The following is a 16,035-nucleotide window of genomic DNA, read 5'->3' on the forward strand; positions in this document are numbered from 1 at the left end:
CAGGCCCTCTGGTGCAGGGGCTGAGCAAACCAGCAGTTAAGGAGCTCAGGCCCTCTGGTGCAGGGGCTGAGCAAACAAGCAGATAAGGAAGGCCCAGGATCAGGGCGGGGCACAAACAGTCACAGCTCAGGCCCTTGGATGCAGGGGCTGAGCAACAATGCAACAGTTAGGTAGCTCAGGCCCTCTGGTGCAGGGGCTGAGCAACAATATCACAGTTAGGGAGCTTAGGCCCTCTGGTGCAGGGGCTGAGCAACAGTATAACAGTTGGGGTAAGCCCAGGCTCCTACACCTGAGCGTTGGGTGAGGGGGAAGCCTGCCACCCGTGAGCGGGGGTGGCAGGGGGGATGCAGGCCCACCCACTCCACTGCGTCCCAGCCCGGGGCCCTAGCAGCGGCCGCTGCCGCTGCAGGTCAGTGGGGTGTCCTGGCCGAAACACACTGACATTGGCTCACATGCGTCTGCAGCCTGACCGGGGTCGGCTACCCCCGGGCTACTTCCTGGTTCCCCCTCAGGGCCTACCTCGTTGGTGCTGCCGTGTCCGGGCCAGTCCACCAGCATCGGTGCCTCTCGTCCGGGGCTTGGGGGCAGGTCCAGCAGCTCCTCGGGGAAATCCGGCCACTGGGGCTCCGGCGGCTCCTCCAGGTAACAACAGGGGCTCTGGGGGCTCCTTCGTAGTTGGCGTGGGGCAGGTCCGACGGCTCCTCCCACTACCAGGTGTGGGGGGGCTCCGGCGGCTCCTCCTCGTAGTGGGCTCGGGGGAGCTCCGGCCAGCCATCCAGGGCAATCGTCTTGGGTCTCAGCGGTCTCCCGGCCGCGAGCTCCCGGCGGCACGTCCACTCCCTGCAGCGGCCGGGCCCTGACTGAGCTCCAGCGGCCGGCCTTTATACTTCCTGTCCCGCCCCTTGACTTCCGGGGGGCGAGAACAGGCGGCGGTGGCTCCGCCCACTCAGGTGCCTGCAAGGGTGCTCCCTCTTCTGGGCAGGAGGGGAGCCACACCGACTCACTAACAGGACGTCTGCAGGGTAGCGATGTGGTCTTCCATTCATACATTTACCAGACATTATTCACTGTCCACTGCATCAAAGGAAGATTCAAATGTAGGGAAAGCAATCCTACATTCCCTTCTGTGACGAGACTCCGAGTCCCGCCACTTGGAATAACAGCTTGGGTGTCAATTACAGTGTAATGGACATACGCAAGCACTTGAAGAAAAAATGGTTACTCATCTTCTTGTACCTGTTGTTCTTAAAGATGTGTTGCATATCTCCATTACATGACCTATCTTCCTTTCCCAATGCATCGAAGTCTGCTAGGGCTTTCTGTTAATCGCAGTTAACTCCTATGAATAACTCAAAAAAATTAATCATGATTAATCACAGTTTTAATCGCACTGTTAAACAATAGAATACCAATTGAAATTTATTAAATATTTGGGATGTTTTTCTACATTTTCATGTATTGTATTCTGTGTTGTAATTGAAATCAAAGTGTATATTTTTGATTATCATTTTTACAGTGCATATATTTGTAAACGAAAGAAATAATATTTTTCAGTTCACCTCATACAAGTACTGTAGTGCAATCTCTTTGTCGTGAAAGTGCAACTTACAAATGTAGATTTTTTTTGTTACATAACTGCACTCAAAAACATAACAATGTAGAACTTCAGAGCCTACAAGTCCACTCAGTCCTACTTCTTGTTCAGCCAATCGCTAAGACAGACAAGTTTGTTTACATTTACAGGAGATAATGCTGCCCTTTTCTTATTTAAAATGTCACCACAAAGTGAGAAGAAACATTTGCATGGAACTTTTGTAGCCAGCATTGCAAGGTATTTACGTGCCAGATATGCTAAACATTTGTATGCCCCTTCATGCTTCGGCCACCATTCCAGAGGACATGTTTCTAGGTTGATGACGCTTGTTAAAAAAATAATTCATTAATTAAATTTGTGACCGAACTCCTTGGGGGAGAATTATATGTCCCCTGTTCTGTTTTACCACATTCTGCCATATATTTCATGTTATAGCAGTCTCGGATGATGACCCAGCACATGTTGTTCATTTTAAGACCACTTTCACTGCAGATTTGACAAAACATAAAGAAGGTACCAATGTGAAATTTCTAAAGATAGTTACAGCACTCGACCCAAGCTTTAAGAATCTGAAGTGCCTTCCAAAATCTGAGAGGGACGAAGTGTGGAGCATGCTTTCAGAAGTCTTAAAAGAGCAACACTCCGATGCGGAAACTACTGAACCCACACCACCAAAAAAGAAAACCACCTTCTGCTGGTGGCATCTGACTCAGATAATGAAAATGAACATGCGTCGGTTCACACTGCTTTGGATCATTATTGAAGGGAACTTGTCATCAGCATGGACACATGTCCCCTGGAATGGTGGTTGAAGCATGAAGAGACACATGAATCTTTAGTGCATCTGGCATGTAAATATCTTGCAGCGCCGACTACAACAGTGCCATGAGAACCCCTGTTCTCACTTTCAGGTGACATTGTAAACAAGAAGCGGGCAGCATTATCGCCTGCAAATGTAAACAAACTTGTTTCTCTGAGCGAATGGCTGAACAAGAAGTAGGACTGAGTGGACTTGTAGGCTCTAAAATTTTACATTGTTTTATTTTGAATTCAGTTTTTTTTACATAATTCTACATTTGTAAGTTCCACTTTCATGATAAAGATATTGCACTACAGTACTTGTATTAGGTAAATTGAAAAATACTATTCCTTTTTTTTACAGTGCAAATATTCATAATCAAAAATAAATATAAAGTGAGCACTGTAAATGTATTGTGTTGTAATTGAAATCAATATATTTTAAAATGTAGAAAACATCCAAAAATATTTAAATAAATGGTATTCTATTATTGTTTAACAGTGCAATTAATCGCGATAAATTTTTTTAATCGCTTGACAGCCCTAGCATCTACCATCAGCTTCCAGTGTGAAGGATCTGAAGAAGGGGCAGGGTGAGGCAGTTCTGCCCTTTATATCCTCACTTTGGAGCACTAGGAGCTCAGCTGTTCATGGGGTTGATCCTATGGGTACTGATAGGGAAAATTCTCTGGCACTGGTACATGGGACACAAACACACCTACAGTGTAATGGACATATGCAACACATCTCAAACACCAGTTAAGAAAATGTGAATAACAGTTTTTTCTTTCTGAATAACTTCTCTAAGATATGGCCTTTTCTGTCCATCCACACAGCTAAAACTTGTCCCGGCTCTCATCGTCTTGTCTCAGTTACTGCAACATCCTTTTTTCTGGCCATGACAAATACAGTCTTCCCCACTGATATCCATTTAGAATACTGCTGCAAAATCATTTCCCAAGCCCATCACTTTATTTATGTCCCCCCTCTTTGAATCCCTTCACTACCTCCCTCTTCTTTATTGTTTCAAACAGAAGCTTCTTGTCTTCACTGTCAAGACCTTTAGTGAGCTATCTCCACCCTACCTGTCATCACTCATTCAGTATCTAAATGTCTACTCCCACCTCTGATCGACCCATGAAGTTAGCCTCTATTGCCTAAATTTGCAAATAAGCACATTTGTGCTTTCACCCATGCTGCCTCTCATGCCTGAGACAAGCTCACTGTAAACATCCACAAAAAAAACCTCATGATCCTCCTTCAACACCCTCCTTAACTCTCTCCTTTGCCGTGAGACCTATGAAAACATAGACAATGGTTTGACTGCTGGTGTGCTGAGACCATAGCCTACCATGCTGACCATATTGTCTCATTGTTTCCTTGTACTCCATCATCTATCTGTATCCATCTGTTGTCTTTTATCTTAGACTTAGATTGTAAACTCAGTGGGGCAGGGACTGTTTTTTTGTTTCATGTTTGTACAGTGCTTTCCACAGTGGGGTCCTGGTCCATGACTGTGGCTCCTAGGTCTTACAGTAATACAAATAATAATATAGGATTGACAAATATGCATTAAATAATAAAAATAATTTAGTTTCCAAAGAGATTTGTCATAGAAGTTGAAAAGTAAGTCTTCTAGGCTAAGATGTTCCTTAGGGTGTGTGTCCATTGATTTGATGGACTTTGGATCCCGATTCAGTAAAGCATATAAGCATCTGCTTAAATCCAGTTGAAGAGGTTGCTACAGAGTCAGATGGATTTAACCACATGCTAAAGTGCTGAATAGGGATGGATTTAAACACCTGATTAAAGTTAAGGATGTACTTTCAGCTGAGTTGGGTACCTAATTCCCTTAGGTTACCTTGAAAATTCCAGCATTAGTGCTTTTGCTGAATTAAGGTCTTAGTTCTTTAGTATTTCTTTTTATGAAGCATCAAAACCTGAATTAAGTTTTTTCTTTGTTTCTAAGTTGTAGTGGTGATTTGAGGTTTGAGTTGTGTGGATTAAGGAATAAGCCATATGTTTTTGCCAATATAGAGTTTGCTCTCTCTTTTAGGTACCAATCACACTCTGGAGCGGACTCTCCAAAGTGGATATACGCTGGCAACAAATGTCTAGCAGAGAATTCTCCACCTGCAGAGGGGAGTTCTCCAGTGGTGGAAGGGGCATAGCTGCCTCCTGCACCAGCCACTCCCCATCCCCCAGCATAGGGGACATGGTAGAGCAGAGGTCCCCTACACCCAATACTCCTCTGGCATATGGTCACTGAGAGACCTTATGCCACTGATGTAAGTTACAGTTGCTCTTCAGCAATTCTAACTTACACTGGAGTAAGACTGTGCAAGATCAAGAGCTACAAGATCCTTGAAATCCTCCCCCCTCCGCCAGGGCCCACGAGAGGGGGAGGAAGCCGGTACAAATTACCGGGGCCCGGGGGTCTGGAAGGGGGCCTGGGGCCCAGCTTCCCCCCCCCCCATTGGCCCTGTTTAGCCAGTCCGCCCTTGCTGGGGGGGGCCCGAAAATTTTTTTTCACCGGGGCCTGAACCTGTTCTCGGCGGCCCTGCCCGCCCCTGAAGTTCAGTGGCAGATGAGAGTTTTAGCCCCATGGCTAGTCCCATTGACTTCAGTGGGACAACTCACTGTATGTACGTAAAGTTAAACACATGGTTAAATCTTTAAAGGAACACAGTCTTAATTTGTGTGTCTTTGTAGTAGGTCAGGGTTAATACATATTTTAAGTGACCTTTTTGAATAGAAGCAAAGTACTTTTATTATGTTTTATGGAATGCAGCATAAGTCCAACTGGATGACATAGCAATGGAAAACTTCCCCAAAAGAATCTTAACTGCAGGGCTTTCCAGTCAGCTCTGTTTCATCTGAACCTGCAGTTTACTTAAGTATGTTGCTAGTTAATTGAAGTTAAGGTAGTAATATTGTGAAATTACGAGGCATCGATGGGTACCAATTCTGTAAACTGGATTACCTGAAGGAAATATTGAATGACAATAAATGTTTATAGGCAGTTTTAGTGGTAGTAAGCAGAGCTCCATTTCTTTTCTTTTAAATCAGTGTGAACTGAGTAAGTCTGTATGGGTCTGATCCTGCACATTGCTCTGCACAAGTGTTCAGCTGCACTCACACAGAGCCCCATGTGAAGCTCCATGCAGGTTCAAGGGTCCATTATGCAGCGACCCATTGACTTCAGTGGGGCTTTGTGCTGGTGCAGTAGTCTGCCCATATGAATTCATAGGCAGGATTTGAACCTTTCAGAGTTGTTTTGTCGCTGCTGATTTAAACAAGAAAGAAAGAAAATGCTTCTGACAAAAGAAAGAAAACTCTTACTACCACTAAAACTACCATTAACACTTATTCTCTCCTTTGACTTTTTCTTCAGATAATTACTTTGAGACTATGCAGCAAAGAAACACATTAAGTACTATTAATGCTAAGATGATCCAAATATTCATATTGTAGATAGCTTCATGTGGCTTCATTCTGTAAGTGTAATTTTTGTATGGAAAATTGTAAATAAAAAAAAATTAATTCTCTGTACTAGGATATATCGAGGAAGAACATATGCTAAACGACAGCAGTATAAAAATGCAACCGAAGACTTTTCTGCTGCAGTTCATCTAGATCCTTCTAATTGGTTAGCATTCTATTGCAGAGGTTGCATACTGCGAAAGATTGATCCAAAGAAAGCTCTGCAGGACTTCAGTGTTTCTGGTATTATTTCCTAGTGTCAATACTGAAAGGGAGAGAAGTTCTGTACTGGTACCAGTGCTGTTCAACATATTCATAAAGGAGCTGGAAAAGTGGGGGAACAGTGAAGTGGCAAAATTTGCAGACAGTCAAAATAGTTAAGTCCAAAGCTAACTGCAAAGAGTTACAAAGGCATCTCACAAAACTGGGTGATTGGGCAAGAAAATGGCAGATGAAATTCACTGTTGATAAGTGCAAAGTAACGCATATGGGAAAAATAATCCCAACTAAACATACAAAATGATGGGGTCTAAATTTAGCCATTACCACTCAAGAAAGATCTTGGAGCTATCGTGGATAGTTTTCTGAAAATATCTGCTCAGTGTGAAGTGGCAGTCAAAAAAAGCTAACAGAATGTTAGGAACCATTAGGAAAGGGATAGATAATAAGACAGAAAATATCATACTGCCACTATGTAAATCCATGGTATGCCCACACCTTGAATACTGTGTGCAGTTCTGGTTTCCCCATCTCAAAAAAGATACGTTAGAATTGGAAAAAGTACCGAGAAGGGCAACAAAAATGATTAGGGGTATGGAACTGCTTCAGGGATGACTTGAGGGGTGACATTACAGAGATTTATAAAAACTTGAATGGTATGGAGAAAGAGAATAGGGAAGTATTATTTTCTCCTTCACATAACACAAGAACTTGGGGTCACGATGAAATTAATAGCAGCAGGTTTAAAACAAACATGAAGTACATCTTCATACAATGCACAGTCAACCTGTGGAACTTGTTGCCAGGGGTTGTTGTGAAGGCCAAAAGCATAACTGGGTTCAAAAAAGAATTAGAAAAGTTCCTGGAGGATAGGTCAATCAATGGCTGTAAACCAAGATGGTCAGGGATGCTGTATTCACTCTGCACTTTGTCCCTTTTAATTTGTATTAATTTAGTGTTAGTATTGGATATTGGCTGTTAGCCATTTTCAGTTATTTCCCACTGTTTCCAAATTCCCCCTTTGTTTTATTTTAATCATTTGAGAGTAGAAGTAATAAAGAATTATAATTATATACTTGTATGTACTTGCTCCATTTTATACATACCATTTTTCATGGTACATAAACTGGTTTCTTTGCATGGTGGTCCCACCAGTTAGTTTATACTTCACTTATGATATTAAATATAACACTAAGAAAACTAGAATAAAAGTAATATGCAGATAAGCTATATAATAACTAAAATTTAAATGTGAATATCGAAAAGTTACAATTAAAATATATTTTTTCCCCCAGTGCTCCTCAATGACTCTTTTGAAAATCTCAGTTCTTTCATTCACCGTGGGATCTTATACTCAGAACAATGTCAGTGGTCACTAGCGATCTGTGACTTTGAAAATGCACTGGCTCTGGACAGGTGATTGGACTTTTAATATAGAGTATACCACTTTGAATTAGCTAAGGGGGAAAACTTATGTTTACATCCATCAATCTATGTCTGTCTGTCTAAGTACTGCTATGACCCCTATCAATGTAGACTTACAAACATTTATGAATTTATCCTTTATGAAACAGGAAAGCATTATTATTCCTATGTTAGAGATAGGGAACTGAGCAACAGAGAGATTAAGAATGGGATTTTCAAAAGTGTCTAAGTGACTTAAGGTCACCTTTTGAAAATTCCACCCTCATTGACTTGCCAGAGATCACATGAGAATGTTGTGCCACAGCTGGAAATGAAATAGGGTCTCCTGCATCCCGGTGCAGTGCCTTAAGCAATATTATTCTTCCTCTTATTTGTTGGAAAACAATACGTATTTTCTGCAGCCCACCATCTCCCACAGTTCTGGACATCTGAGCTGCTCACCTCAGGCTACAGCTTCACAGAGACAGATCAGTGTTTTGGCTCCACATCCCTCTGCTCCTGCTTGCTGCTAGAGTCTCTGGCTCCATGCCAACAGACAGTGGCAGTTTCTGTTGCTCCTGCTCTTACCTTGCAATTTGAGCTGTTTCTACCCCGCTTTTGGGCGGGGATGACAGCATTCTCCCTCTCCAACATTCCTTCCCCTCCCTGGGTCAATTAACCCCGAGGGGTTTAACCCTCTCTGAGCCTCCGCTTCAGTGTCTCACTGCTGGCTCCTCTGTCCCTTGCAGGTGTGGCGAGCAGCCAAGAAAGCACAGGGTTAAATCCAAACAGTGCTCTGTTTGTAAGGCAGGCTCCAGGGTGAGTGGTGCCCAGCCTGCACCCAGCCTTCTGTCCCTAATCTCTGTTAGGATTCAGGGCTACGAGTCAGACAGGCAGGTAGGGTCCCCAACTCATCAAGGCAGCCATGACTCCATTGCAGGAAAATGGACCAGGAACCCCAGTGCAGAGCAGGGAAAAGCTCTAAAAGCAAGGAGGACCCAGACCACTCAACAACGGGGGTAAGTCCCAAGGGACCCCTGCACAACAAAGAGGGGAGTCTGTGGGTCCACAGATCCCTCAAGTTGTAAAGTGGGTCCCAAGCACCCTGAGGAAAGAAGCAGGCCTTCTAATCAGCCCCACTCCCTCCCAAGATGACCCAGAAGGCTCTGACTGAGGAGTTTCCCCCTCCCGGGGGGTTGGGCACAGTAGGGAGGATTCTGAGACTGACCTCTTGAAGGGGCTCCAGGCACTAAGGAAGGCAAACAGCAAAAGGCCTCATCAGAGCTGCAGCAGGGCTTCTATAATCCCAAAGCGCACAAAAAAGGTTAAAAAAAATTAAAAAGGAACAAAAGGGAAAGAAAAAGCACAGAAAGTATGAGTCCTCTGGCTCCTCTTCCTCCACCAAGGAAGGTAAGCTGTCTGATTCTGAATTGAAACAGGATGGGGGAAAAATGCAGGAAAGATTCCGCCCCCCCCCCCAAGACATCTCAAACTATGTGCAATCAGATTGTTTCCAGGCTTCAAATGCAACCTGAGCAGGCTCCTGTGGGTAAGCCTGAGTAAGTTTCTCCCCTCAAAATCTTCCCCTGAGGCAGCAATACTCCTTCTTCAGGGAAGTGATCAGTGATGAGTGGAACAAGCCTGATAAGAAATTAACAAGAGTCACCTCAGGCTATATAACATTCAAGAACCAAAGGGCTCTGTTGCTGACTTACCAAAGGTGGACGCCACTGTAGCATCCTTCACCAGAGATATGGTTATTCCCTCAGAAGAGGAGATCTACTCTAAGGACTCCATGGTTAGAAAGATGGAGGCTACTCTCAGAAAGGATTTTGAAGCCTCTTCCACCACTCTCCAAGCATCCCTGGCAGCTATATACTCTGGGTTCTACTACATCTTTTTAATTGTGCAGAAATGCACAGGATGGGGGCAGGGGTAGGGGACTAGTATCAAAGCCATTGCTGACCTCAAAAGGCTTAACAAGTGGATGAATAAAATGAAGTTTCAGATGAAGACACTGGCCTCTGTGGTGTCATCCCTGTCTCAGTGGGACTTCTTGACTTCAGTAGATCTAACGGATGCATATCTCCATCAGATCATGTCTCCTCATACTTCTGAGGTTTGCTTATGGTAAGAAATGTACTGAACACTTCCATTCAGCCTGTCCTTGGCTCCCCCGGTTATTTTATGAAAGATGTTTGTAGGGATAGTAGCCAGACTCAGGTGATAGACCCACCTGTACCCTTTCCTGGATGATATTCTGATCAGAGCTCCATCGTAATTAGCAACACACTGTGTCACATCTTGGATGTTGAATCTCCTCCTGGAGCATGGCTTAATCATCAGTGCCAAGAAAAGCTCCCTGGTTCCATTCACCAGAATAACCCATCTGGGGATGGAAATAGACACCTTGGTAGCAAGGATCTACTCATCATTAGAAAGATTTCAGAAAATCTAAGATTTTATCATCTTGCTCCAGAGTTGCAGGGGACCTACCATAGCATTATGACTCCAATTGCTAGGTCTCTGGGTGTCATGCATAGGGATCACTCAGGTCAGGCAATGCAGCAAGGCAGGGTCAGGTGAGGCAGAAAGGCAGAGTCCAAGGAGCAACTAGCGGACAATGGCTTGTTGCTCAGAGAAGGCTAGAAAGGAAGCAGGAAGTTTATATATGGTCACCAACCAATCCGGGTCAAGATGATGTGGCCAGTCAGGAAGCAAGTTGCAGAATCCTGATAGCTGGTCCACCCAAGTCTGCGAATTCCCTGATAATTGGATGAGTTGGCATGGCGCAACAGCCAAGACCACTTCCCCACTGGATCTAGGTTCAGGACCAGGGTTCGAGACCACATCCTGACACCACATAGTAGGCATCCTGTTCGACAGGATAAGATGGACCTCAGCGGGTGCTTTGAAAAAAGTGAGCTGGGTATAAACACGTATTAATTATAGTTGATTACGCCATCCACTATCCCAAAGAAATCCCACTGCACAGCCCCAATGCAAAGACTAATGCAGCGGAACTGCTAATTGTCTTTGCCAAAGAAGGGATACCTAAGAAGATCCTCATTGATCAAGGCACCAATTTTACATCTCAGCTTCAGAAGGAGGTCTGTGGTCTACTAAAAATAAAGATTATGGACCTCTGATTACAATCCGCAAGTGCTGGTTGAACGATTCAGCTAGATCCTGAAAAGGATGTTAAAGAAGTTTATTGCTCAGGACCCCCATCACTAGGATCAGCTGATTTCTCCCCTGTTATTTGCTGTTTGAGAAGTTCCACAATCATCTACTGGGTGGATTTGAACTCTTATATGGGAGACAACCTCTGGGAATTCTTGGCCTAGTCCATGAGATATGGGGAGGAGCAGGCTGCTAGGATGGAGAATGTTATATAGTACATACTGGAAGCTCTGGGAGAGGCTTGAAACCCAATGGACCTTTGCAAAAGAAAACCTCCTCAGTGCTCAATGGACCTAGGAGCAAGCCTATAACAAAGGAATGCATATTTAATCTGGGTGATTGGGTACTTCTACTCCCGAACGCAGAGTCCAACTTACTTGCTAACTGGGAAGGGCCATATGAAGTAGTCCACCAAGTTGGGCCAGTTAACTACTAAATCAGGTAACCTGACAAGAGGATACCATATTCTGAAGACATGGAAGGAGCCGGAGAGCTTATTTATCACTCCTTAACCCCCTGAGCCTGAGCTGGGGCCCCAAGTGGTCCACCTCACTGATCCCAGACCCTATACAGATGGGGGAACACCTCTGCCTGGAACAGAGGGTACAAGTAAGAAGCCTAGTAAAAGCTTTGACAGTGTTTAATCTCCCAGCTGGGGCGGATTCATTTCATGCACCATATCCAGACAGAGCCTGGGCAACTTCTCTGGGAGAACCCATGACCACTCTCCCCAAAAATACATGAGGCCATTTGGCAAAAGGTCCATGCAATGTTGGAACCAGGGATCACTGAAGAATCCCTCAACAGCTGTACCAAAGCTTGAATGCTGGACAGCATTATCTGGTTCTGTATAGATTTTAGAAAGATCAATGCTGTCTCCAAATTTGATGCCTACGCTATGCCCTGAGTTGATGAAATAATAGACCAACTGGGTGAGGCCTGATATATCACCTTGTTAGACCTAACCAAGGGAAGGTGGCAGATCCCACTTCACCAGAATCATGGGACAAAAATGCCTTTGCCATGCTGTTCGGCTTCAGTGATTTTAGAACTATGCTTTTGGCCGCTATGGTGCCCCAAAAATGTTTCAATTGCTCATGGATCAACTTCTTCAACCACCTGGCTCATATGTAGTAGCCTATTTAGATGATGTGGACATCCACAGCTGAGATTGGGAGGAGCATCTAGCTCAAGTTGCCTCTGTACTTTGGTTCCTATGGGAGGCTGGGCTAACTGCAAACCCAGCCAAGTCTAAGATTGGAAAAGAAGAGACAATCTACCTGGGATATACTTTGGAGAAGGGCCAGATCCAGCCTCTCTTGGACAAAGTTCAGGCTTCAAAGAATGCCCTATCCCAGCCATGAAGAAACAAGTCCAAAGATTTTTGGCACTGTCAGGTTACTACCGCCGATTTGTACCAAGTTTTCGATGATAGCAGCCCAGCTCACAGACCTAATTAGGACAGTAGCCCCAAGAAGGTTCACTGGTCTGAGGCCTGTGAAAAAGCCTTTCAGAAGTTGAAAAACCACCTCCTCAAAGAGCCTGTCTTGCTCAGTGTTGACTTCTTCAAAAGAATTCATTTTGCAAATCGATGCCTCAGAAGTGAGACTAAGCAAAATGTTGTCCCAGGAAACAAATGGAGAGGAACACCCTGTACTCTATCTGAACTGCAAGCACAGAGTGAGAAGAGCTCACCAAAATGCTGATTTTTGTCCCCCTGGAGTTGGGGGCACCAGAGACAGTCTGCTGGCTCTGGTTCTCCAGATACCATCTGGAGGGGGAGGGTATGCGATGAGGTATACAAACTCCATACTGGACAACAAGGGGCTAAGGAGCTGCTCTGGGCCTAGACAGTTTAGTCCTATCACACTTGCAAGGCATGCATAGGTTGGAGGAGGAGCTTAAAAGGGGAACAGAGCAGCTCACATGTTGGCGGACCAGGGAAGACAGTAGACCTTCAGCCTTTTTCAGCTCCTGAGGAAAGGACTGACTGAAGGCAGGAGCTTCCCAGATGACCACTTGCCTGAAGGCCACTCCCTGAGGGAAAGAAGGGCCAGATTCTGACGCATCCTGAGAGGGAATCATTCCCCTCTATTTCTTATTAATTCCCCTTGCTTTTTGTTCATGGACTACCTGGGAAAGAGAGAGACTTTAAAGTGACCTGACTGGAGGCCAAGTCACAGGAAGAAGCAGGCCACCACAGAGGCGGAGCAGCCATCGGCAGGAGACGCCCAGTGGGGAGTGAGCTGCTATGCCATGCCCAGCCACAAGGTGGTGCCAGTGGTGAGTCAACCCCTTCACAATACCCCAGGGGGGCAGTGGCACTTCATGGTCTATAGCATCAAAGGCAGCTGATAGAATAACATCAGAATGGAGACGTGGTGGCAAAAAATCAACAACCAAAGAAACTAATGAACCCTCTGTATTAAATTCAGCCTTGAAACCAGACAGACAGGGATCTAGGAGGAAATCAGAGGAATGCTGATGAAACTAGACTTGCATATCTCAGCCTTCTAATAAACATCCACCAAAAAAGGTGCAGTCCATGTTTTGGAGAAGTCACTAATCATGCATATATACAGCTACCAGTGTTCAAGGGAATTAAAAAGGGAATTAGTTAAGCATTTGATGTGTGTTATGCAAGCAAATAGGTGTAACTCAAAGCCTACCTTTTGACTGCTTACAGATGTGTTTTTATAATACTATAGTAATTAGATGAAACATGTTGTATTGGACATTGATGTATACAACAAAGTATTTTATATTGTATGACAAAATGAAAAATAAGATAATCTTTATTCTTTTTTAGTGGTATTGCCTTGGCTTACATAAATATTGGCTTGATATTACTGTTACATCTGGATCATTACTATGAAGCTATTCGACAGTTCTCTAAAGCCATTGAAGTTGATCCCACAAACATTAGAGTTTATATTTGTAGAGCTCAAGCATATCATCAGGTATTTTATTCTTTTTGGTCTTTTATATCATTATAACACTACATTTACATTTTATAGTTGCTATGAAAAACATTTTAATAGATACTTATGCCCTGGTCAGGGCCGGCTCCAGGCACCAGGCACCCAAGCTGGTGCTTGGGGCGGCACCTGGAGGGGGGCGGCGCGGCGCTCCGGCCGCCGGGGAGAGCGGGGCCACAGCCGGGCTCGCCGCCCTCCCCCCGGCGCTCTGGCCGCCCTCCCCCTGCTCCCTCCCCCCGGCCGCCAGGGGGAGAGCGGCGAGCCCCTGTCGGGGCTCGCTGCCCTGCGCTCTGGCCGCCGGGGTGGGGGGAGAGCCGAGCCCCCGCCGGGGCTCGCCGCCCTGCCCCCGGCGCTCTGGCCGCCGGGGGGGAGAGCCGAGCCCCCGCCGGGGCTCGCTGCCCTCCTCCCAGGGCTCCAGCCGCCGTCCCCTCCGGCGCCCTCCCCCCGCCGCCGGGGGGAGAGCGGAGCCCCCGCCAGGGCTCCGGCCGCCCCCCCGGCTCCGGCCGGCTGCCCCCCCCCCCCCCCCGGGGGGGGGGGGGGGGGCCGGCGGCCTTTTTGCCTGGGGCGGCAAAAAAACCAGAGCCGGCCCTGGCCCTGGTCCTTCAAAGACTTACATGCTTAACTTTTTGGACAATAAGTACCCATATTGATTTCAATGGGATTATGTGCAATGCATAAAAAGCACATATGTAAATCTTTGCAGGGTTGGGATCAAAGGCAATAACAGATAATCCTATCTGTAGTAACTGTAGTTGTAAAGCCTTCCTCCATGAGCTGAATATTTAGAGCTCTATGGGCTTTTTAGGGCCTTACCTTGCCATCAATCAATCCTCAAACAGTGGAATGGATAAAATAATAGTAAGAGGTAAGATTAATAGATAAGCTTTTGTAAAATATTATAAAAACAGTTTAGGAAGTTTGCATGTTTGTATCTTTTGTCAGGATTAAGGATCTCTGTGGTGTTTTAGGCATTTGTTTTAGTGTCACCATTAGATGTAGGGAGAATAGAAAATCCTGACATTGGGTGTTGGTAGATAAAGCAGAAGCTCATTAGCAAATATTTTGTTTTACACTCAATGGGGTAGAAAAAGTGGTTAAAGAGTATGTACGAGTAACTGAATTGTTTTTTGTAAATAACAGGTGCACAATTTACAGCGTGCATTAAGAGATATAAATCGAGCCATTCATCTTTATCCAACTGAATCCTATTTATGCATAATAAGGTAGGAAAATTATCATTTAGAACTTAACAAGTATTCCACTTCACAACTGTTGTTTGAAACACAGTAAAAACATCAACTATATTAACACATCTACTAAACAAGCCTAGTTAATGATAAGAATCAGATGGTAATAAAATTTAAAAGCACTTTTCATCCTTTACAAATTATATCCATGTAGTAGCACCTCACTGGTGTTACCTCTGGTATGGAGAGAAGGATCCAGCATGATATACAGGATGCAAGGTATGGGGAAGGGGGAGTGTGAATATGAACAGTGACAACAGGGCACACCTAAACTCTTCTAAATTCATCATTTAAATGTCCATTCAGAGTGGATAAATATTTCAGTGTCCTATCTGAAGAAACGACACAGTAAAATAAGGGTGACGTGCTGAGTCCAGCCTTTCCCCTAGGCTTGAACCTATGAGTTCAGAGAGAGTAAATATTTCAAACCTGATATTTAGCTGTTCTCTCCAGCTTAGCCTAAAAGCTCCATTTATGTGTAGCTTCACTCATTTTCTCTGTAAATCTGTTTCTGTCTTCACAGAAAATAATTTTACTAAAGCTCTTCCCGCTCCTAGTCTTTTTTATATACTCGGAGAATCTCAAGATTCTACCACCATTTGCTCTTTTTTCCTTTTCTGGTCTTTATTTGGTCTCAGAAGCCAAATCTGAGCTTCCCAGACTGTTCATGAATGTCCTTAGTATTTTCTGCAGAGTTGGTGGTTTTTATACAAGCTTCTTATGGCTTGTCTAGAACCAGTGCACCATTTGGCATATCTAAATCCTGCCTGTCACTACAGGCATGTGCAGTTTGAGAAACTCTCCTTTGGCTGGTGTGGATTTCCAAAACTCTGTGAAAACTGACGTATTGACTAATGAATCCATATGGTTCCTAATGCATGCATAAAATACATTTTTAGTCATGAACTAATTCCTTCACTCCACTCCTCCCAAATTAGTGAAAGGTACCAGCCCTTGCTAAGTCAAACAGATAAGCCAGTTTTCATCTGAGGGGAACCAAATAAACTGTAGGAAATGTTAAAAAAGTGAGGACATCTCATTGTCATCTCATCTCAGTGCAGAAGGCCCACTCACTGCTCTATGCATCAATTAAAACTCACATTAAGGACTTAAAGTGAGGCTGTACTCT

The 16,035-nt window shown here is 44.6% G+C and overlaps 1 protein-coding gene across 1 annotated transcript in view; it reads left to right on the plus strand.

Annotated features, from left to right (window-relative positions):
* Window positions 1-16,035, plus strand: part of TTC6 (tetratricopeptide repeat domain 6) — a 147,679-nt gene that overhangs the window by 83,884 nt on the left and 47,760 nt on the right. The window contains exons 18-21 of the mRNA XM_029911421.1: window positions 5,949-6,118; window positions 7,390-7,510; window positions 13,491-13,641; window positions 14,800-14,882. Of these exons, the coding sequence (XP_029767281.1) occupies window positions 5,949-6,118; window positions 7,390-7,510; window positions 13,491-13,641; window positions 14,800-14,882 (525 nt within the window). The remainder of the gene's footprint in view (window positions 1-5,948; window positions 6,119-7,389; window positions 7,511-13,490; window positions 13,642-14,799; window positions 14,883-16,035) is intronic.

This window comes from Terrapene carolina, unplaced genomic scaffold, assembly GCF_002925995.2.
Source record: "Terrapene carolina triunguis isolate 2854851 unplaced genomic scaffold, T_m_triunguis-2.0 Scaffold96, whole genome shotgun sequence".
In the NCBI taxonomy this organism is placed as follows: domain Eukaryota; kingdom Metazoa; phylum Chordata; order Testudines; family Emydidae; genus Terrapene; species Terrapene triunguis.